Raw genomic sequence first — 20,310 nt, 5'->3', positions numbered from 1 at the left:
AAATAATAAGTTTAATTTGTTTATAAAAAATGCAAAATGCTTTTTTGACTGATTTTACCCCTTAAGTTTTTCAGAATTTGCATTTTACCCCTCACTGCACATTTTGAGCGGTAAAAACCCCTTGCCCAAAAAAATCATCTGGAGCTCTCAATTATCAAGTAAATATTGTTTTCATATTTCTTTTAAAAGCATATAAAGACGAAGACTCGATCTTTAATATGATAAGGTAAATTATTCCATACTTGCATTGCATTATTTCTAAAAGTTCTTTTAACATATTTTGTATTAGATCTTACATGTATTATGTTTCTATTTGTAGTTGATCTAAGTGTATCCTCTATATATTCATCAGACTCTTCAAATCAAAAAAAGTTTCTTTGTTGCAGGGTCTTTCAAATATTCGATAGACCCTGTTTGTCGTAATCAATAAAAGAATTGTGCTCAATATGCACCAAGGAGGTGTGTTATTTACTTTGACTTTGGAACAGGCTATATAATTGTCCTGCATTTTTAATATGATCTGTGTTAAATTTATCAAAAATTACAAAAAAAAATCATATTTTAGGTTAACTTGTTTAAATATTGACAATTTCATAACAAGGGTATAGTCAGAGACGTTAAAATACATGTATATCATATGTCTCTGGTATAGTGGTTTACCAGAAATGTAGATATTAAATGTTATCTGGGTACCCTATTCAGTGTTTGTTTTAAATTGGCGTTCCATAATTCATTGCAGATTTTTTTCGGTACGTTACGATACCGAAATCAACTTGATTTCGGTAAAGTTACCGAAATCAACTTTTCATTACCGAAATCAACTTGTAAAATCACAATTAAGCGTTTTATTATATTTTTTTCTATTATAATCTATTACAATAGGTTTAGTTTGACTTTCATGCAAAAAATCAGTTCGAAATAATTAATAATTATGAAATTAGAAACAAATTCTAAATATCAACAATACTTCCCTGATTTGTCACGAACCGAAATATGTTACCATACAGAAATCGGCTTGTAAAAGTTAAAATAAAACATTTTAAATAGATCTTTTTTATTAATTAAATATAAAATCATTCAAACTGAACCATAAACAAAAGAAAATAAATATTTAATTATAAAAAATGATGATGTTATAGACGGATATGTATATTATATCATGATTACTTCCCTTGTTATTAATGTGTTGCATTTACCGAAATCAAATCAGATTTCATTTCAAAGATGAGGACAATCCCTAAATAATTTGCATGAATTTCAGAAGTCTATGAAAAAAATGTATTTAAGTGAGTTTTAAACTTTGAATTCATATCGCATATTTTCAATGTTTAAATTTTTTCCTTTAGTCAGATAACATAGCAGCGTATCATCTCTTTGATGTTTCTTAATGATTTTCAAAATACAAGATTTAACAAAACTGTTGTAGAAGTTATCCGCCTAATTTAGCTCACTAATTAAAATAGTTGAATATAGATGGACACTTTTAGAAAGACTTTTTTTAATAGTTTTATAGTATAAATATTTCAGATCTAGCTGGAAACATAACGATACGTATGTACAGTATAGTACATCCAAGGATCTAGTAAAGTTGGTAAAACTATAATGTTATATTAAATAAATTGTCAAAAGATCTGTTTTAATTAACATGTACATTTGTAGGGGTGGTCGCTATACGTTTCCGTAGAAAACATTTCGTGTATATGAGACAAGGTGCTTTTGATATTATTAATAACCCAAATTGCATATCAGTTGTTCCAAAAATGTATGCCATATTTTTGACGTCCCTGATACTTTATAATATAAATAATAACTACATATTCTACTTATTGAAAAAGTGTAAGTCATGATTTTATGTTGATCGATTTATAATCATTTTAAATTTCATATCTGTAAACAGCATACATTTATGGAATGAACTGATATATATGAATGATGATTTATATGATGGAATAAATGGAACACTTTATACTGGCAAATTTCAATTATGTAATGTGTGTAACTTGTACGATATGACATGTGTGTATTACTGTATTAAGTAAGGTGTGAAGTAATTAAGACAGGGGGTACAGTTGACATACCAATGTATGTTAAAGATAAAGATTATAATGAAAACCATAGGTTTATTTCGTAATAAACATTTAAAAAATATTTATATAAAGAGTCCCCCATAACATATGTTAGCGATTTGTTAATATATAGTTTAACTGTTCAATAAAAGAAAGACACAAACTTTCCAATTTCAAATTTTAACCGTCTGATACATTATAACAATGTTTATGGATTTTTTTTAGAGCAGTCGAATTATATATTGTATTCAAACTCGTAAATGGTCATGAAACAAGTACAAATTTATAATTAGATTTAACTCATATTAAAGAGTATTATATTTTTCAATCATAGTCGATCATAGCTTTTTAGAGTATGATTTGATTAGAAAATTGTTTATGTCACGATAATCACGTGCAGGTATAAAACATGCTTGTGCTAATGTCTTGTAATAAATGGTTGCTGTAAAATACATAATTTGTGTACCAAATAATCTCTAAACCTGCAATATATTTTTATTGCATAATGACTTAAAGTTAATCAACCCCTGTTCGAAAGTTCATTTCATAGGTTAGAGAAAAAATCTTACTTCGTTTTAATTAATATTGTACCGTGTAAAATGAATATATATCACTTTTTCATATTCATGTTTCCATTATTCTATTAATAATCGGTGAAAAAAATGGAAGATGTTTTCTGTTCGTTATAAATATCGACAAGGTCCTTGTACATTAATATAGGCCCGAATAACATTTATTTTATTGTTTTTCCTTGTCTATGAATGCTTTTTTTTGTTGTTTCCTTGTCTAATGAATGCTTTACACGCATCATTGTTCTTTTATACTCAAATAATGTACAATAAATTAAACATAAGTTAACATTTTAATTTACGATATCTATTCAGTTGCAACTGAACGCTCTCAATCAATGCAGTCGGGTTTTCTTTTAATTTCAAAAACATAAATTATCTTTAATAATCACTATTTATGTATTATACATGTATTTTATATACATAATTTAAACTTCACAGCTGATTTCGGTATGCTATACACATAACGGGTTTGTTTAGAACAAAGGGAAGTAACTCAATAATTACATTTTTGTTGATAACATCATTAAAATAAAATATTTTCAATAGATTTTTTAACTGAAAGTCTATTTCACTAATTTTCATCAAATAATGAAGAAATAATAGCAATATTTTAACTAGGTTGGTTTTTACGAGTTTATTTCGGTAATGAAAAGTTGATTTCGGTAACTTTACCGAAATCAAGTTGATTTCGGTATCGTAACGTACCCGATTTTTTTATGTTAACACCGTTTATGTATGAGTTAAGAGCATCCATTTCATTGGCTTAACTCTATTGCAAATGGCCGGCTTGTACACGCCGAATTGAAACTTCCAAGAATTGATATATTAGTTGATACATAGCCGAAGGAAGAATGCCTCCTCCACGGAAATCTTCACCTCGCCGCAGAGATCGAAGGTGCATAATGATTTATCACATTTGCCTCCCATAGTTTTATGTAGATTCACTGATAAATTCTGCAATCATTTCTCAATTTTTATTCATAATATGTGTGCATTTTTCTTGTTTTTATAATAAGATTTTAATTCATAACCCAAAGTTACGCACCAGATATTTTTATCAATTCGTCTGAAAGAGAAGATAGATTATCTGGATGTCACCACTGGCAACACTGTCGCGTAAAAAGTAGACTTTCAACGGTCAACTTAGTCTAAGTCCAAGAAAAACTGAATAGATTTGGCAGAAATTAGAGCCGTTGCTGTAATATTAAAGTAAGGTTATATTGAATTAAGGTTGTAATTATAGCAGAAAAACAGATTTTTTGTTCCCAACATCCTGTAAAATTTGTTTTTTTATTTCTTAATTTCATTTAAACACAAAATTGTATGATTTGTTTTCACTTTGCTAGTTGATATCCATGTCAGACGTTTCACTCCGAAGACATTTCACTATTGAGACGTTTCACTCCCAAGACGGTTCACACCTAGACGTTTCACTCCCATTTTGTCAATTGTATGGACGTTTCACTCCCATTTTTTATATGTTTTTATTAAGAAAATTAATTTCATTTTAAGGGGAAATTCAATTTATTGATTCATTTTGTTGAATTTGAGAGTATCGTTACGAAGAATTTATGACTTTGAAGAATGATTATAAAAGTATAATTTTTCTGAAATATTAGAGAAAATGTAAATAATTATGATCTATACTGTAATAAGTATAGTATCAGCTCAGAAAAGTGAATTTTGTTCCATTTAAACAGTGTTTTGAAGAATTCCTGTTAATTATTATGAGTGAAAATGTTGGTTTCAATGAGGACATAATTATGATGAATTATTAGAAGATTATCATTACACTCATTTAAATATGGTTTGAATGATAAGAGGTATGAATGAAAAACAAAGGTCTGAAATATCGTTTTTATTATAAGAGTAACAACATAATAAAAATTCTATTTATAATAAATCAAGAAAGATAATAGAATAACAAAATGAAAATGTTCATGAACAACAAAGACACCAGTTTGAATATTGAAACCACTATCAGTGCAGTAATTAAATAATATCAATATATGAAATATATTTATTAGTTTTTTTTGTAAATATATTTATCAATGAAATGCAGAAAATGTGCATAAAATTAATTATTCATTTAAATTATTTCTTTATCAATTTATTGAACAGTAGCCATTAAACAAACTTAGGTAATTATGGTGTTAACAGTAATTTCATCACCTAATTAGTTGTGTAAACACTGAGACCATCAATTAACAGTTGACATCACTATTAAATTAGTTGTATAAACATTGCACTTTAGCATCAATAGTTATTAATTAGTTGTTTATTGGACCATTGAAATATTTTTAGACAATGTTCAGCCAATTAAAACAAAAGTCATGGAAACAGAAACTCCTCCATAAGTTTTGGTTATAAATTATAACAAAAATAAAATAATATTGAATCAGATAATCATATTTGATATAAAATGTAAGCCTGTAAGGTTATCTACAGAATTTTTTACTTGTTGATATAAAAATGTACTTAATGCAAAGAAAATCACTTATTAATTATAATCATTAACATCTTTAGAGGACTGCAACTTTCATACAATTAAATCCGGTCATATATGATATCTTCACTCAATAAGAATAAATATCTGAAAAGATATTAGATCAAAGATCTCTCTTATAAAGTAAAAAAATAAAAAAATAAAACTTTAACAATTATGACATACAAACTTTCATTTTTTAGTAAAATTAAGGTCCATTTGAAGTATATCATACATATCAAAATAATTTTGGTATAAAATGGGAGTGAAATGTCTTCAAGACGTTTCACTCCCATTTGGGAGTGAAACGTCTTGGTGTGAACTGTCTTGGTGTGAACCGTCTCAATAGTGAAACGTCTGTCTACCGTAGATTATTAGATACCACAGGAACTTGGAATTCTATCAATATTAAAGATAATGTTCAAAATATACCCCAGATGTAAAAAACTATATTTTGGCATGTTATCATTACTATTGGGTATTTGATAGAATATCAAGTTCGATACCATAAAGCGATGGGACAAAACTTGTAAATTTGAAGTACTTGAAAGTCAAGTATTGTATTAAATTATATGAAATTAAATTGCCCAGGAGCAAAAAGCAGAAAAGATGAATTTGTCCAGAGTGCTTATAAATGAATAATATTTTGATGTTTTTAACTTACTAAATGGTCTACCTAAATAATAATGTGTTCAGTGCAGTATGACCAGTAATATGTCAATGTACATGTTCTGCAAAACCAAAACAGACAAAATTTATGATAGTTATACAGTAAAACATTGTAAACATTTGTTTCATTGAAGTACTCCATATGGTTGAAAATGCGCTTTAAGGTTTAAAAAGTGTATTTTTTGTTGTCAAAATCATGCCTTATATCTAGCAGTTTTTAGACGGTTTAGACAAGTGTATGCTTCAAAGGTGAGTGCATTTTATATGCATAGTATATGTATCAAATAATTAATATATAATCTTCAATTAAAATAAGTTTCTAAAACAATCAGATTATATAGATATACATAAATGTATGATGTTTCCTTTGTATTGATATTACAAGTATGTATTTGATAGTTATTGCATTTGAGTTAAGAAATTAAATGTATTTAAAGAAAATCTTTTGTTGATAAAAATGTATTTATTTGTTTTAATACACTAGTAATATTTAAAATGGAAAATTTGAAGAAAGGAAATTTTAAAAAAGGTAAGGAAGTTGTTGCAGAGAATTAATTAATTAGTTACTGTCGAAGTCCTATCTTTTTATTAAATGACTTTCCTTTACAGAAGTTAATGGACAATTGTTTTGGAGTTACTTGTGTTAACGTGCATCTGTTTTAAAGAGCCAATATTTTATATTTATTGTAAATTTCTTACATGAAGTTGTTTGTTGTAAGCCAAGATTGTTTGTTGTCATGTTTAGAATCAAGTTTTTGACCGCTTTTGTGAAAGTATAATCAGTCTTAAGTGTTCTTTTTTGTGACATTAATATAATTTTGTGTCCTATGCCTTTTTGTTTTGTTTTTGTATGGTCAAGATCTAGGTCAAGGTCACACTCGCCAAGACGAAGGAGATCTAGGTCTCGTTCAAGAGACAGAAGAAGGTCAAAGTCACCACAGAGAAGAAGGTAAATTAAAAAATAAGTTGTTCCAGTTTCAGGAAAACAACCGGATTTCTGTTTTAGCCTACGTTTATGTGTTAAATTGAGCTCTGTTAAATAAAGTGTTATTGCCAATTTGCCTGTGTTTCATGACCTGCCAGAATATGTTATATGGACTTTCCAAATTTCAAGCAGGGTTTAAAAGATTGCCCACAGTTAAAAAAAAATCCCCCCATAATTTTTTTAATGTACGCAGAGACACTTTATTTAGAGAAATATAAAGACATTGGCAACAATTTTCATGATTATTCCTGAATTTGAGGATTTTCAGATGCACATATAATTTTTTTAATGTACGCAGAGACACTTTATTTAGAGAAATATAAAGACATTGGCAACAATTTTCATGATTATTCCTGAATTTGAGGATTTTCAGATGCACAGATACAAATTTTATACAAAGTTAATAAAAAAAGGAACAAATTTCAGAAGTTATTTTCTATCTTTGAGACTTTTTAATATTGTATAATTCATATCAATATCAGATCCCCCGAAAGAAAGTATAGATCCCCTCCTAGACGAAAGTCACCATCACCAAGAAAAAGGTCAAGGTCACCTAAAAGGAGGTCAAGGTCTCCAAAAAGAAAGTCAAGGTCGCACAGTCCGAGAAGAAGGTCAAGGTCCCAAAGTCCTAGAAGAAAAGGTCATTCACCAAGACGATCACCATCTCCAGGTGAAAGAATCCATCCAGTGAAAAGACCAGCTGACTCTTCAGGGAAGAGATCGGGTTTCAGGTCCAGGACACCTAGTCCAAGTCCAGTTAAAAGGTAAGAGTCAGTGTACTACAGACCAGAATTTCACTTTGACCTTTCTTAAAAAAAAACTCAACTAACTTAAAATAATGTAAGACATAGAAATCATAATGGTAACTTTGTATTGTCTAATAAAGTTTGTATAACTTTAATAGGGATGTTGGAGCATTTGTGGCCCAGTGGTTAAGATGGCCGATTATGATATCAAAACTTGCCCCTCACCACTATGGGAAGGCACTAGATTCTTTATGTGAAGAAGTTATCCAGCTAGTCAGTGGTTCTACTGGGATATCCCTCTACCCCTTAAGCTGGAAAGTTAGCCAGTTACTTTCACATTTACCCTATTTTGTTTGTTTGGTTAGTTGATTTTAATGCCAGTTCTGAACATATTTTTTATTGTATCTCAGCGGTAGGTCCACTTGTGCTTTCTTGTTAACTCACTTGTAATTACCAATTTCTCTTCAAATTGACTTGCAAGAATCTACTAATCTCACTAGATTTAAGAATCAGCTGTGAGAGACAAATGACCATTAGACCATGTCCTAGACCAGTCGTTATGTAGAGAAATACCTTCTTGCCGGAAGATATAAGCAGCAACCTTTGGATTTATTATTTACAAGTTCTTAGATATGTGTATATACATGTAGATCTATGGATTTTGATTTCATTTTTGTGATTTTCAATCTCAGGTCAAGGGAAGAAAGATTATATGAAGATGAAGTTGTTTACCAGCAATCGCAACGATCGTCAAAACAAGCGCGATCTCCTGTTCATGAGTCGACATATAGCGGAAAAATGTACGCGGATCAGCCATCATCATCTAAAAAACCATTATTCCCATCAGGATCATCCAAAAGATCAGCTGAGATTGACTTTGTAACAATTGTAGAAAAGGGACCTAAGAGAGAAAAGTTAAACAAACGGTTCGAAACTCACGACCAGGTGGCACATGGAGGGTTCGATTTCGAGGAGAACATTACAATTGGGATTCATCGAGGGCCTCAACATATTGAATTGAATGATGACGATGATATTGAAGTGAATTATGATTTTAATCCAAAGACATTCAGAATGCTTTTCCCGAAGAAGGAAAGCTATGTGAAAGCTATTTTTGATCGCGATGAAATCAAAGCGTTCCATCATGATGATATTCTCGATGAAGAGGCATATGTTGAAAAACGAACAATTTCAATTAAACCGGTGGATAAACCAAAGTCACGAAAATACAATGAAGAGTTGGATTATAAGATTACTGTAGGGTCAAGCAGGGAAGGATATGGTGATAGACGTATGGTGCAAGACTCTGGTTCAAGACCGAGATCCTCGAGGTACATTACTTGCATAATTTACTCTCGTTTCAAAAGTAGCTTAAGCGTAGAAAAAGAGAAAGTTATTGTTGAATCTCTGACATTTTTCTGGCATTATGCAATCATGGAGTTTTCCCCATTTTTTATCTAAAATTATGTTAAATTGTCTTTTAAGAAAAATAAGGTTTGTTAAATGAGGTGCTTGTAGATTTATAATGTTGAAAAGAACAGATTCTTTCCAGGAGAAGTTGTAACTCTGTTGTTATCAGAAATACATGTCAATTTTTCATTTTAGGTCTAGTGCATATGATGATGTCCCAGTGACAGTAAGGTAAGTCTGTAACAATTTAATGGCATTGAAATGATAATTATGGGACTATAATATTTTTATTTCATTTTTCTCTGTGGACAGCTTTAGCCTTGGCAGTAAAATGTTGGTCCAATGGCCTTATGCTTTTATACTTCAGTGTATACCAGAATTTATTTCAATTCAAATTTGTAGGAAGCTATAAGCTTATGAGCACATTTTCAGATCCATTTCTAGAACCAACTAAGCAATGTGTGTAATTATTATTGCATAACTAGGAACCATGTAATTATTATTGCATAACTAGGAACCAATGACTTGACCCTGACGGGGATTAGAACCCACATGGCCAACAATCCCTAGATTACTACTTGTCCAGGGCATGTTAACCACTCAGCCATGCTACCACTTTTTAGCTTGACTGTTGGAAGAATAGGGAGAGCTATTGTATTCAACCATGTATTGATGTCACACTTTGATAAAAATTGTGTGCGAAAATTGGTATCTCCAAAACTATCGAAGGAAATGAGTTGAAACTTTACACACTTATTTGAGAGCATAGAAGGAGGTCTCTGTCTAGGGCCCTTAACTCTAACTTGCAATTTGACAGAATTTAGAAAATTCTACATTATACAGGATCTTGTTTTTCTGTCAACCACTGAGAATAGTCAAGCATGTTGTCCTACCAACAGCTCTTGTTATACTTTGACACAACATTACTCTGTATGGAAGTAATACACATTTTATTTGGCTTATAAAAGTATTATGATCTCAGATGACATTCAAGGTGAAAACTCGAATTTAAATAGTAATTTTGTTGTTCTTGTTTAATAAGGATTACAGACCTTAGTAAGCATGTATGGGAGCTGCCAAACTGATTTTTTCTCAAGTATTAAAATCACAGTAGAAAAATTCCTGTGTTGTATTGCAGATAGGTATTACAAACAAATTAAGAAGGCAAAGGTTGCTTTGTTTTGGTTTATTATTATGGTATTACTTAACTTTCGTTAAAATTTTTACCCCTTTAATCCTTGAAAAGATTCTATATGGGGATGAATACATCAATGAAATTTTACATTTATTGAATAGACTGGATCCCAAACCTGATCCGAGGTATGAGAAAATGTACCGAGATCAACAGAGATATGAGGACTTATCACTTATGCAGGAGAAGGTGCACCGAAACCCAAACGACCTGAGGTATAATCTAATGAGACGTAAAAGTGACGGGGATAGAGACGGGGGACGCGATGGTAGGGAGCGCCAAAGCGGACAGTCTTCAATGATGGACGCAAGGTGTGAGATTTGATCTATATGGGTTTTGTTGTTAGTTAGCGGTGTTCGTAATTTTATGTGTATTGAGTTAGTCAATTTGGAAAAAAAATTTAAGTCAATAGCTAAATTAAGAATCTTTAAAAAGGGAATGAAATTTTTTTCAGTGTCCATTTTGAGAAAATTTAAGCATTTTAGTCATTTGAATTTGTCTAATAAAGAACATTCACCAAGAAGAAGAAGAAAAATTATGGCAGTAAATAAGATTTCATGTAGAAAAAGAACATGATTTTTTCATTGTCTTCTTCCAACGAAGCTGTCCATTTGTCTTCAGTCCAATGTTGAATATAGCTTTTGAAATTGAGACAGATAGCTCAGCACTTATTAAGGTTTTCTGAATTAATTTTTTTTTATTTGATTGGTGTAATTTATCCTGTTTGCAAGTCTTAACTTTCACCACCAACAACCAAATTCACACAGAAATATTGTTACCAAATACTGGGTTTTTGTGTTTTATGTATTTTAAGCAGGATTATGGACCTTTGTTCATAAGTTTTATGTTCACCAAATAATATGTACAGCTTGTTACCAATGTAATTAATTTGGATTACAGGAGTCGAATCGAGGCACGTAGACAAGAAGGTGATCACTATGATAGGAGGGACCGCCGAACTTCCCATGATTCACCACCAAGACGTATAGGTAATTTAAAATGAATAAATGTCTCCTTTCATAAAATATTTAGTCATTATTCACTTGTAATTACAAGGCAAGGTGTATTATATAAGATCAAAGTTGGAACCTGTCATAATGTTGATAATTTGAAGATCCTGCCTTGTCCGCCAGCTTAGGTTAATAGGGAGAACATTGGATTTGTAAATCATGGCTAGCTGAGGGCGAGGCAATATTTCTCCGTGAAGATTGATCTCGATCATTTAGTTTAATGGTAATCAGACTCTTGCCACTCATTGAAAAATCATGTGCAATTAGTTGTTTGTCACTTGGTGGGACAAAAAAGCAGTGTTTAATGATTAATGAAAAAAAAGTAATTAATTAATAATCCTGATGATTAATGATTTATGATTATCCCGTGTCTGGAGACAATGGTAATAACTGGTTAGTTATCCAGGAATAGCCGATTTAGTAGGTCGGCCACCAAGATATTACCAAAAATTTATTGGAGCTAGTGTGATAACCTAACAACTAAAGGTACTTTGTTACAAATTGTGAAATACCACTTTGCTACATTCAGTTTTCAAACTTTTCAGAGCGCAAGAAAGCTACAGTAAAGACAGACCTGCCAGATTTCAAGAATAGACCAGGTAAATGAATTGGTCATGTGAAATGTGTACATATTGGGTCTTGGAAAAGTTTATGGGTATCATTTATGATTCCCGTATTGGTAGCTATGAAGCTGCATTAAAGGTTGTCACGTAAAGGTTGTCACGGTGAATGCGAATTTGATATATATGAAAAAGAGAGATTACAGGTTTAAGGATGATAAAGAGTAAAGCAGGTGATAGCAGCATTATCAAGTTGAAAACAAAAGGGTAAAATGCTGGTTGAAAAGAGAAAGAGTTCAAAGATTCAGGTATGATCTATAAAAGGTATATGCAGGGTGAGGAAAGTTTAAAGTTAATGGCTGATATATAAAGAGGAAGAAATAAAAAAGAAGTTGATAAGGAAAGCAGTATTAAAAGGGAGTAGGAAGACAGAAAATTTCAAAGGTGAGTTACAGGGAAATTTTTTTTCATTGCTTTCATGATAGTGCACAGTTTTAATTAAATAACAGATTTAAGTTGATAAAATTAATGGATTACAACTTAATGATAAATTTACTAGAATATTTAAGAATTTTTGTATGGTATAATTGCATATTGCAATAATTCCAAGTAAAAAAAGTAAGCCTCTTTTTACCATCTTGAAAATGATAAAAGATTTTCTGTAGTTTTTTTATATTTTGTTACTTAGTATTTAAAACTTTTCGGTTTTTTTTCATTGCCAATGGTTCAGTCCCTCCCCCTTCCCTTTCAACACAAATGGTTAAGTGGCAATGTAAAATCCTTTACCAATCAATAACTTGAGTAGGATTAGGTCAAAGTGACTTGGTAGGGGATAGTGCCCATCACAAGTAGATGTCCATTTTGATTTTGATGTCTTTAGGTTAAAGGTCAGGGTCACACTGAAACTTTTATAAAATTTTATCCAATCAATAACTTGAAGGTATAAGAAGTTGACCCCTTTTGAATTTTAAGTTGTTAGAATTAAAGGTCAAGGTCACAGTGACTAAATGTAAAACCTTTGTCTCGTGAAGAACTTGAGAAGTAAGCATTAGTTTGTGAAAATAAGTAGGGATATTGCCTATGTTAATTTGATGACTTTTGATATTTTTGAGGTCATTAGGTCAAGGTCACAGTGACATTTGATGGGAAATCCACGTCTTATCAATATTGATAATAACTCAGTTTTCTCAGTCATAGATTTGTGAATGTGAAATAGTTATCAGACTATTTATATATTAACACTTTAACTTTATGTAATATTCACTGTTAAAGGCTTATGAAATGGGAACGTCAGTGTCCTATGGACACATTTATATTTTATTTTCATAATAAAAATGTACCTAAAAATAGAAATGCTGAAGAAGTTGTAAACATTTTGTTGGCACTATTTTGATTGTAGTTGGTTGACAAACATTTAAACAGCTTGCGATATTAGGGACTATGGAGACAAAGGTTTTCTGTTTATAACAGATGTGAGAAAGCACAATTCATCATGTGGAAAGAAATAAAGGACATTTGCAAGTAAAACATGTACAAGCACACTGCACTATTAGCTGATCCCTCGGTTTCTTTGAGGAAGGAAAGATCTGTGAAGTTTCACCTGATATTTGAAACAATACAGTGTGAATGTAGAGGGACCAGCAGTTGCAGACTTAAATATATTATTTCAAGTAGAAGTAACATTTACAAGAGTATAGCAAAGGGATGTGATTGAAGGCGAAATGTTCCTGCTGCAAATGGCACTTCAAGACCAACATAAAAAAAGTTATGATCCGGGTTATTTGCATAGCCACCTACAATAGTAAATGCTAGATGCACTGCAACTAATGTTGGAAAAATTCAAGAAAAAGTAAACATTGGATGTGGGATGGCATGAAACATTTTAAAGAAAACTGCATATGTTTCATGTAAAACAGTATAATATATATCAAGAGAGAGCAGTCTGTAGTATATTGCAAGATAGTGCACTAAACGGCAGTGGACATATCAAGGAAGTAGCAGATTGAACAAGAATAGGAAATAGCAAATTGAACAAGAATAGGAAGTAGCAAATTGAACAAGAATAGGACATACATGTGTTTGAAAAAGAATGGCTTATCAACTAATGCAAACTACAAGATTATACACTGTACTGAAGTGATGTACACGGCAAATTATACAAATCTGCTGTTATAGCAGTCCTAAGAAATATTTGTATCAGATTAAGCTGCTTTATTTAGCAGTGTTTGACCTATAAATGATTTACAAGTGTTAGCAGCAGTTGACCTGTAAATGATTTTAGAAGTCTTGCAAGATCATAGGTCATTGTTTTGTATATTTAAATTAATGCAGTTATAGTAGAATTTTTTTATTTTGTCTGGAGAAAAGCATAGCGCACTGTCTGTTAAATGAGTGTATCAAAAAATTTTCTTAATGCTGAGCAAAATGTTTATGTGTCTGTTGTCTGTAGATATCTGGTTATATGTACAGGTTTACTTGGCAAGACATTTATCTTGTAAGGTATGTACTTGAGTGCTTGTTTTGAACAAGTGCACTTGAGAAGTCTGTTGCTATTACACGTCAGTTACTATGCTATGAAAAGTCAATTATTATGATATTAGAAGTCAGTTGCTATTAAAAGTCAGTAGCTGTGAGATATCAGTAGCTATGAGAAGTAGAGGCTCATATGAGAATCTAAGATATTTGAGACAGATTATGTTTGTTACTAAAATCAACTACATGTATATAGACATGTATATAGCCTAGAAGCTGCTGGAATAGCAGCCAGCTATTTCAAAGTTTTGTTACAATATAAAGTATATGCAAATTTGAGTTGACAGGGTGGATGTAGCAAGTAGAAGGAAATAACTGAGGTAATGTTTAACTTAAGAAAAAGAGTTGTATAAAATGTTTGTGTGATATTTAGAGATCTGTACACATTTTCTTATGAAATTAGACTACTTAATATGTCAGCCTTCCAGATAAGACTCTCTAGGGTCTTTCCAGGATGAGTGCTGGGCTAGTGGGTAACTTACCTTGTAACTCTGGGTTTGAATCGTCAGCTCTAGAAGGTTTCAGTCACACCAAATGTGAGGAAGTTGGCCATCTGGTTTGCAAGAGGTTGGTGGTTCTACTCCTCCTCGAGTTGTTGTGTGTAGCATTATGCAAAGAGTAGCACCTGAGGTTACCCTCCTTTGATTATAAGCTGTAATGTCACAATGCGACTTAAATGTCTGTTATAGGCAAAAAAAAAAAAGAATCATGACCTATAGCATATGTATATTGATTGTTAATTTGTACAGATTTTATTTTAGTTTGATTTGTGTAGAAACCTTTTAGCTGATAAACAAACTAAAATTAATTCCTGTAACCAACCAGTATTGAGCATTGAGTGCAAAATTTCTTACTTAAGGAAAAAACTGCTTACCCCTGAGGGGTCGAACCCACGCTGCTACCAATCATTTGTTTACTAGTTCAACACCTTAACCGCTCAGTCGTGCCATATGCTTATCATTTGTTGAGCTCACTAGTAGTTTACTAATTGCATGTACATAGTTTGAAATTTATGAGTACCTGCAAGATATGGAAACTGAAGATTCCAGTGTGCACTATTTTTCTTGCATCAAAATAAAGGTTGATGGTTCTACAATTCCTGTCTGAATTGAATTATCAGAACTTGAGGAGTTTCTTTGCCAACAAGTTAACAATGAAAAAACTGTCAAAAAACATTCTAGTATGAAAATCACATAAAGTGACTAATACATCATTTGTAAAGTAAACTTCTTTAAGTGTTGCCATAAAAATATGAAAGTAATAAATTTTCAGTTATTATAGTGTAAAAAGTTTGATTATTTATGTTTGATTATTTATGTTTTTCAGGTGTGAAGTTGGAAAAGCCAATCGTATGGGTAATTGGTTCATCCGTTGTGAAGGATCTGAAACAGTTTGGAGACATTTTTCCCGATTATGATATACAGACATTACTGAAGGAAGATGTGCTGTCTCTGATTACACACGGAGAAATGGATATGAAAATAGAGGACATTCTGCCAGCAGTAAAATACCTGCTTAAAAATAATGAACGTCCTCAAATGATAGTTTTCCAGTGTGGAGAGCTTAATGTTAACATTGGTCGCAATGTCGATGTTACGGAGGTTATGAAAAAAGACTTGGCCGCAGTTAAGGAACTGATTCCTGGTGTGGTATTGGTTTGGTCACAAATATTACCACCATGGATGATTAAGGACACCAGTGGTAGCACATTGTCTAAGTCCCGTAGGCGAATAAATACGTTTATGATGAATTGTTTTCTTTCAGAGGAAGTTGGTGGTTGCTTTTTGTATCATAATATGTTAAGGACTGATTTGAAAACAAAATACCATTTGCCAACAAGTGATGGCTTTTTGCATTTAAGAAAAGAAGGAATGCAGGCTTATATTTATGAATTGAAGACTGGTATCACATATTTAATGACAGGACAAGGTTGTATTTTCCCATATATAAAATGGCCTTTAAGTTTTGGTGAAATTTATGAATTTGATCCACAGCATATGTGCATGTTGAATGTGGAGCAAATTCAATCCCTTAATGCTAAGAAGCTCCAAAGATTCTCCAAAAAGCAAATTGAAATGCTCAGTAATGAGCAGATTTTGATGTTTCATAGAAATCAGCTTTCTTTTGTTTATCGTGAAGACTTTGTCGGAAAGCTATCTCCTAAACAGTTATCTGGCCTGTCCAAGACAAACTTTTTGTTCCTAACCAGCTCCCAAATGAGATTATTTACTGAAGTGGAGGAGAGAGTCATGTGGATGTCAGAAGAGGTGGTAAGTTTTGTGAAAAAGAGAATAAAAGCAAGAAAAGGTGATGCAAATAAGATGACTGAGCCAGACAAGGAAGAATCTAAGAAAGATGAGGAAAAGAAAGAACGTACATTGGGAGATTTAATTGGAAGTTCTGGTTCTGATGATGATGATGATTGGTTGTCTGTTTATTCTGGTGGTGATGATGATGATAATGATAATTCAAGTGTGAATAGTGAGAATGAGTGGTTGGTTGATAGTAGAATAATGGCTCCAATGGAAGGGAGAAGTCACTGGAGGTCAAGGGGAAGGAGAGGCAGTAGGTCATTCAGGGGTAGGAGTAGAGGAAGGGGAAGAGGTAGGGGCAGGGGATGGAATAGACCATATAGGGGTGGTAGTTATAGACAGAATAGGTACAGCAGAGGGGGAGAGTTAGAAAGGGGTGGACTGAAATATAGGGAGGAAAGGAGGAGGAGTAGATCCTTAAGTAGTGATAGACTTGAGGAGTCTAGGTATAGAAGTAGATACAGGTCAAATAGTAGAGAGAGATCAAGGAGTAGACACAGATATAGGTCAGATAGTAGAGAGGGTCACAGGAGGTCCTATAGTAGAGAAAGACTTGAAAGGTCAAGAAGTAGAGAAAGGTTTACAAAGTCTAGAAGTAGAGAGAGACATGGGTTCGACAGAAGAGACAGAAGAAGTAGAGAGGGATATAGGAGGTCAGTCAGTAGTGATAGGCATAGAGGAAGATCTAGAAGTAGTGATAGATATAGAGGAAGATCTAGAAGTAGTGAAAGGAGTCGTTCTCATCAAAGACCTGCCCAGGCTAGTCCATATCCTGGTCCGTTCCCACCTAGACCTCCAGGAATGATGCTTCCTTATGGTATGCCTCCAGGTTCTTATCCTTCAATGCCTTTCCCACATATGCCCCTACCTGGGCCTTTTCCTCCAGGTGCCTGGCCAGGGCTTCCTATGCCTGCAGGAGCCCCAGTTGCTTACCCACAAGTAGCACAAGCTGCTGCAAGTCCACAACCTCAGGTAAAAAACTGGGGTGAAGGTCCTCCTGCAAATGTTTCATCAGTTAACACAAGTAATTTGAAACAGATTAATTAGTTCATTACAGAGCCTTCATAAAGCTTTGAGCCTCAGAAGTTTCATAGCTTTGAAATTTCCCCTTTTTTTTCAAAGTTATTTCCTCTTGATACAGTTTGAAAAAAATAAGGTTTATATTTTTGGTGCACTTAAAATTTGCTAAAACCAATGTATGCATTATCTTAGAAGTATCAATCAATGATTATGTTAATTTATTTTACAGTTTCCTCTATTTCCCCCCAAATAATCACACCTATGTGCTTTTGTTGAAAAAGGATTGGTTTCTCTTCTGGTTAGTTGTGTTTATTTTGTAATTTCTTCAAATACCAGCACTAGTTACATATATTACAACCTTTTAAGTAGCATAATGATAACTCTTTTTAATAATCTTCATTTCATGTATTGTATAAATAATTAGAAACCTTATCAGCAAGTTAGATATTTTACAAGGGGCGTCTTGTGGTTGAGTGGTAACGGTTGTTGACCTCGAACCACTTGTCTATGGCAGCTTTTGTTTTTGTTTTTTTTTCAAAAAAAAAATTTAACAAATTGCTTTGTTTACACTTCTACTGAGAAATATAAAAGTTCATGACGCTTTCATTCTATGCATGCATGTAATTTTTGTTGAATAAACCTTTTGGATATTTGGATATGTTTTGTCTTCTACAAATATCTCACATGTTGTTTATGATCATGCTAGATTTATTATGTGATATATATATTCTGGAGCCCTTTTCTGAATTAAGAGATTTCTGTTATAGAAGTTTAATGTTTTCAATTTCTACAAGAAGCACCTTGTTAATTAATCAGTTACCAGTACAAAATAGTCTTGAAGATAAATAACCATGAGTTTATGAAATTCACAGTTACCGTAATACTATTAAACGGTTAGTGGATGGCTGTTCTCTTGTTATAAGATTAATATGTGCTTATGTTGGCATCTGTGTTTTCTTGTTCCAATACATTTGTATGCTTCTTATTGTAAATGTACTTAATAATATGTTTAAATTGTTTTTATTTGAGTGTATACCATGTGCTTGATGGTTCCTATGAAGAGAAATGTTTATAAATTCAAGTTATATTACATGTAATATGTCATGTTTTCTGGTGCATTGTCTTGATAAATAAATGTGTTCATCTTATGCAGTTTGTTCCTTTTGAAATATATGTATTACATGTATAACAGTTTTACAGGCAAAAATACATGAACAAGCAAAATTACTAGAAAACTGAAATTGGTGAAAACATTACAGTAACAGTGGTGAATAATACGGCCATAAATGTGTCGTAAATGAAGTATATATGAAGTGTTGACACACCAGCATACATGACTGAGTGGTTAAGGTTGCTGACTTCCAATCACTTGCCCCTCACTGCTGTGTTTTCGAATTCCATCAAGGACTTTGGACTCTTTCATGTGATGAAGCTACCTTGTTAGATAACAGAATGTCGATGGTTCTACTTGGGTGCCCACTTGTGCCTGAAATAAGGCACAGTGGAAGGCCTTCCTTCAGTAAAGTAGGAAAATTGCCATATGATTTTTACAGTGTTGGTGTGAATTAAATTTAATTTAAACTTAATTTACAACAAAGTACTTTAAGAACAATAGTACACTGAAATATTATATATCATCAAAACAAAATGTTTTTATTTAGTTTATTTCTGGGTTATTAACCAGCTGAACCTTAATGGGTGTGTCCTCCTTAAAATTTGGAACAGTATATTTAAATAATTTTATCATCAAAATACAGATATTAAACTACCATCAGTACAGAGCCTGATCAGATGTCTTATCACTTGACACAATAGAGAGAGAACCCAATTTGTTATCCAGGGCCTGCTCGGGTTTGATCCTTTAGCAAATTTTGGTCACAGTTAATATGAAACATTCAGTGAAACAGTCATTTGTCTCATTACTGATCTGAAATCATGTGGGATTAGTAGCCTGTCACTTGCAAAAAAAATTGGTAAAAACCTAGTTAGTCACTAAAGGCAGTTAGGTGTACCGACCCCAGAGAACTGTTAAAGTCAGCATTAAAACCAAAACAAACAATAGAACCTGGTACTAGTCTCTACTGCATGGAGGTGCAGGATGGCCTAGCTCTAAACTTGGCTCAAATTTACACCAAGACAAATTTGTGCCACTGCTGTGCTGCCTCAGGTTGGAGGTCACATAAATCAAATGTTTAGACAATTTTGTGTCTGCTATACCTTTTGAGGGAGTGAAAACTGCTTAATTGTGAACTTGACAAAGCAGCATGCAGAAGCTATACTGCAGCAATGCTTGCTAAAGGTCAAGGTCACCCTTAAAGGTGAAATGTCAGACAATATTGTGTCTATAAATCCTATACACAGAAACTTGTCTCAAATGTTGACCTCAACAAGGTCAAGGTCCACCTTGAAGGTCAAATTTCATACAATTTTGTGTCAATACAACCTATACCATGCAAGGATTTTCTTCTAACTTTGCTCAATACATTGAAAGTTTTATAAAGGTAAGCACAAAATTTTCTTTTCTTGTTAGGAGAAAAAGAACAAATATTTATTTTATTTCAGTAAAATATTTAGACAGACTTGGAAAAAGTACAACGGCTGGTAAGTGAATATCCAATTTACTCTGGATAGAGCAAAGTTTTTACCTTTATTAACACAATAAGTCTGTTCAATACTTTATGAATGGGCTGTGTAACAAAGGAACATTTTGAATATTGCATTATTACCATATGAATCCTGACCATACTGAAC

At 32.3% G+C, this 20,310-nt stretch overlaps 1 protein-coding gene across 4 annotated transcripts in view; it reads left to right on the top strand.

Moving 5' to 3' along the window:
- The first annotated feature begins 3,379 nt into the window (after window positions 1-3,379).
- LOC132721984 (zinc finger CCCH domain-containing protein 13-like) overlaps window positions 3,380-20,310 on the top strand; it is a 31,745-nt gene continuing 14,814 nt past the window's right edge. Inside the window, exons 1-9 of one of the 4 annotated variants that reach the window (XM_060706375.1) lie at window positions 3,380-3,533; window positions 6,652-6,741; window positions 7,260-7,541; window positions 8,216-8,854; window positions 9,129-9,164; window positions 10,230-10,436; window positions 11,026-11,114; window positions 11,681-11,734; window positions 20,122-20,160. In XM_060706375.1, coding sequence (XP_060562358.1) covers window positions 3,490-3,533; window positions 6,652-6,741; window positions 7,260-7,541; window positions 8,216-8,854; window positions 9,129-9,164; window positions 10,230-10,436; window positions 11,026-11,114; window positions 11,681-11,734; window positions 20,122-20,160 — 1,480 coding nt within the window. In that variant the 5' untranslated portion in view covers window positions 3,380-3,489. Of the gene's footprint in view, window positions 3,534-6,651; window positions 6,742-7,259; window positions 7,542-8,215; window positions 8,855-9,128; window positions 9,165-10,229; window positions 10,437-11,025; window positions 11,115-11,680; window positions 11,735-15,553; window positions 18,708-20,121; window positions 20,161-20,310 lie in introns of those variants that run through there. The other 3 variants (XM_060706374.1, XM_060706376.1, XM_060706377.1) reach the window with 3 other exon arrangements.

Source organism: Ruditapes philippinarum, unplaced genomic scaffold (assembly GCF_026571515.1).
Source record: "Ruditapes philippinarum isolate M1 unplaced genomic scaffold, ASM2657151v2 ctg1879_1_1_1_1, whole genome shotgun sequence".
NCBI classification, from domain to species: domain Eukaryota; kingdom Metazoa; phylum Mollusca; class Bivalvia; order Venerida; family Veneridae; genus Ruditapes; species Ruditapes philippinarum.
The sequence above is the reverse complement of the archived record's forward strand: the minus strand, read 5'-3'. Positions and strand labels throughout refer to the sequence as shown.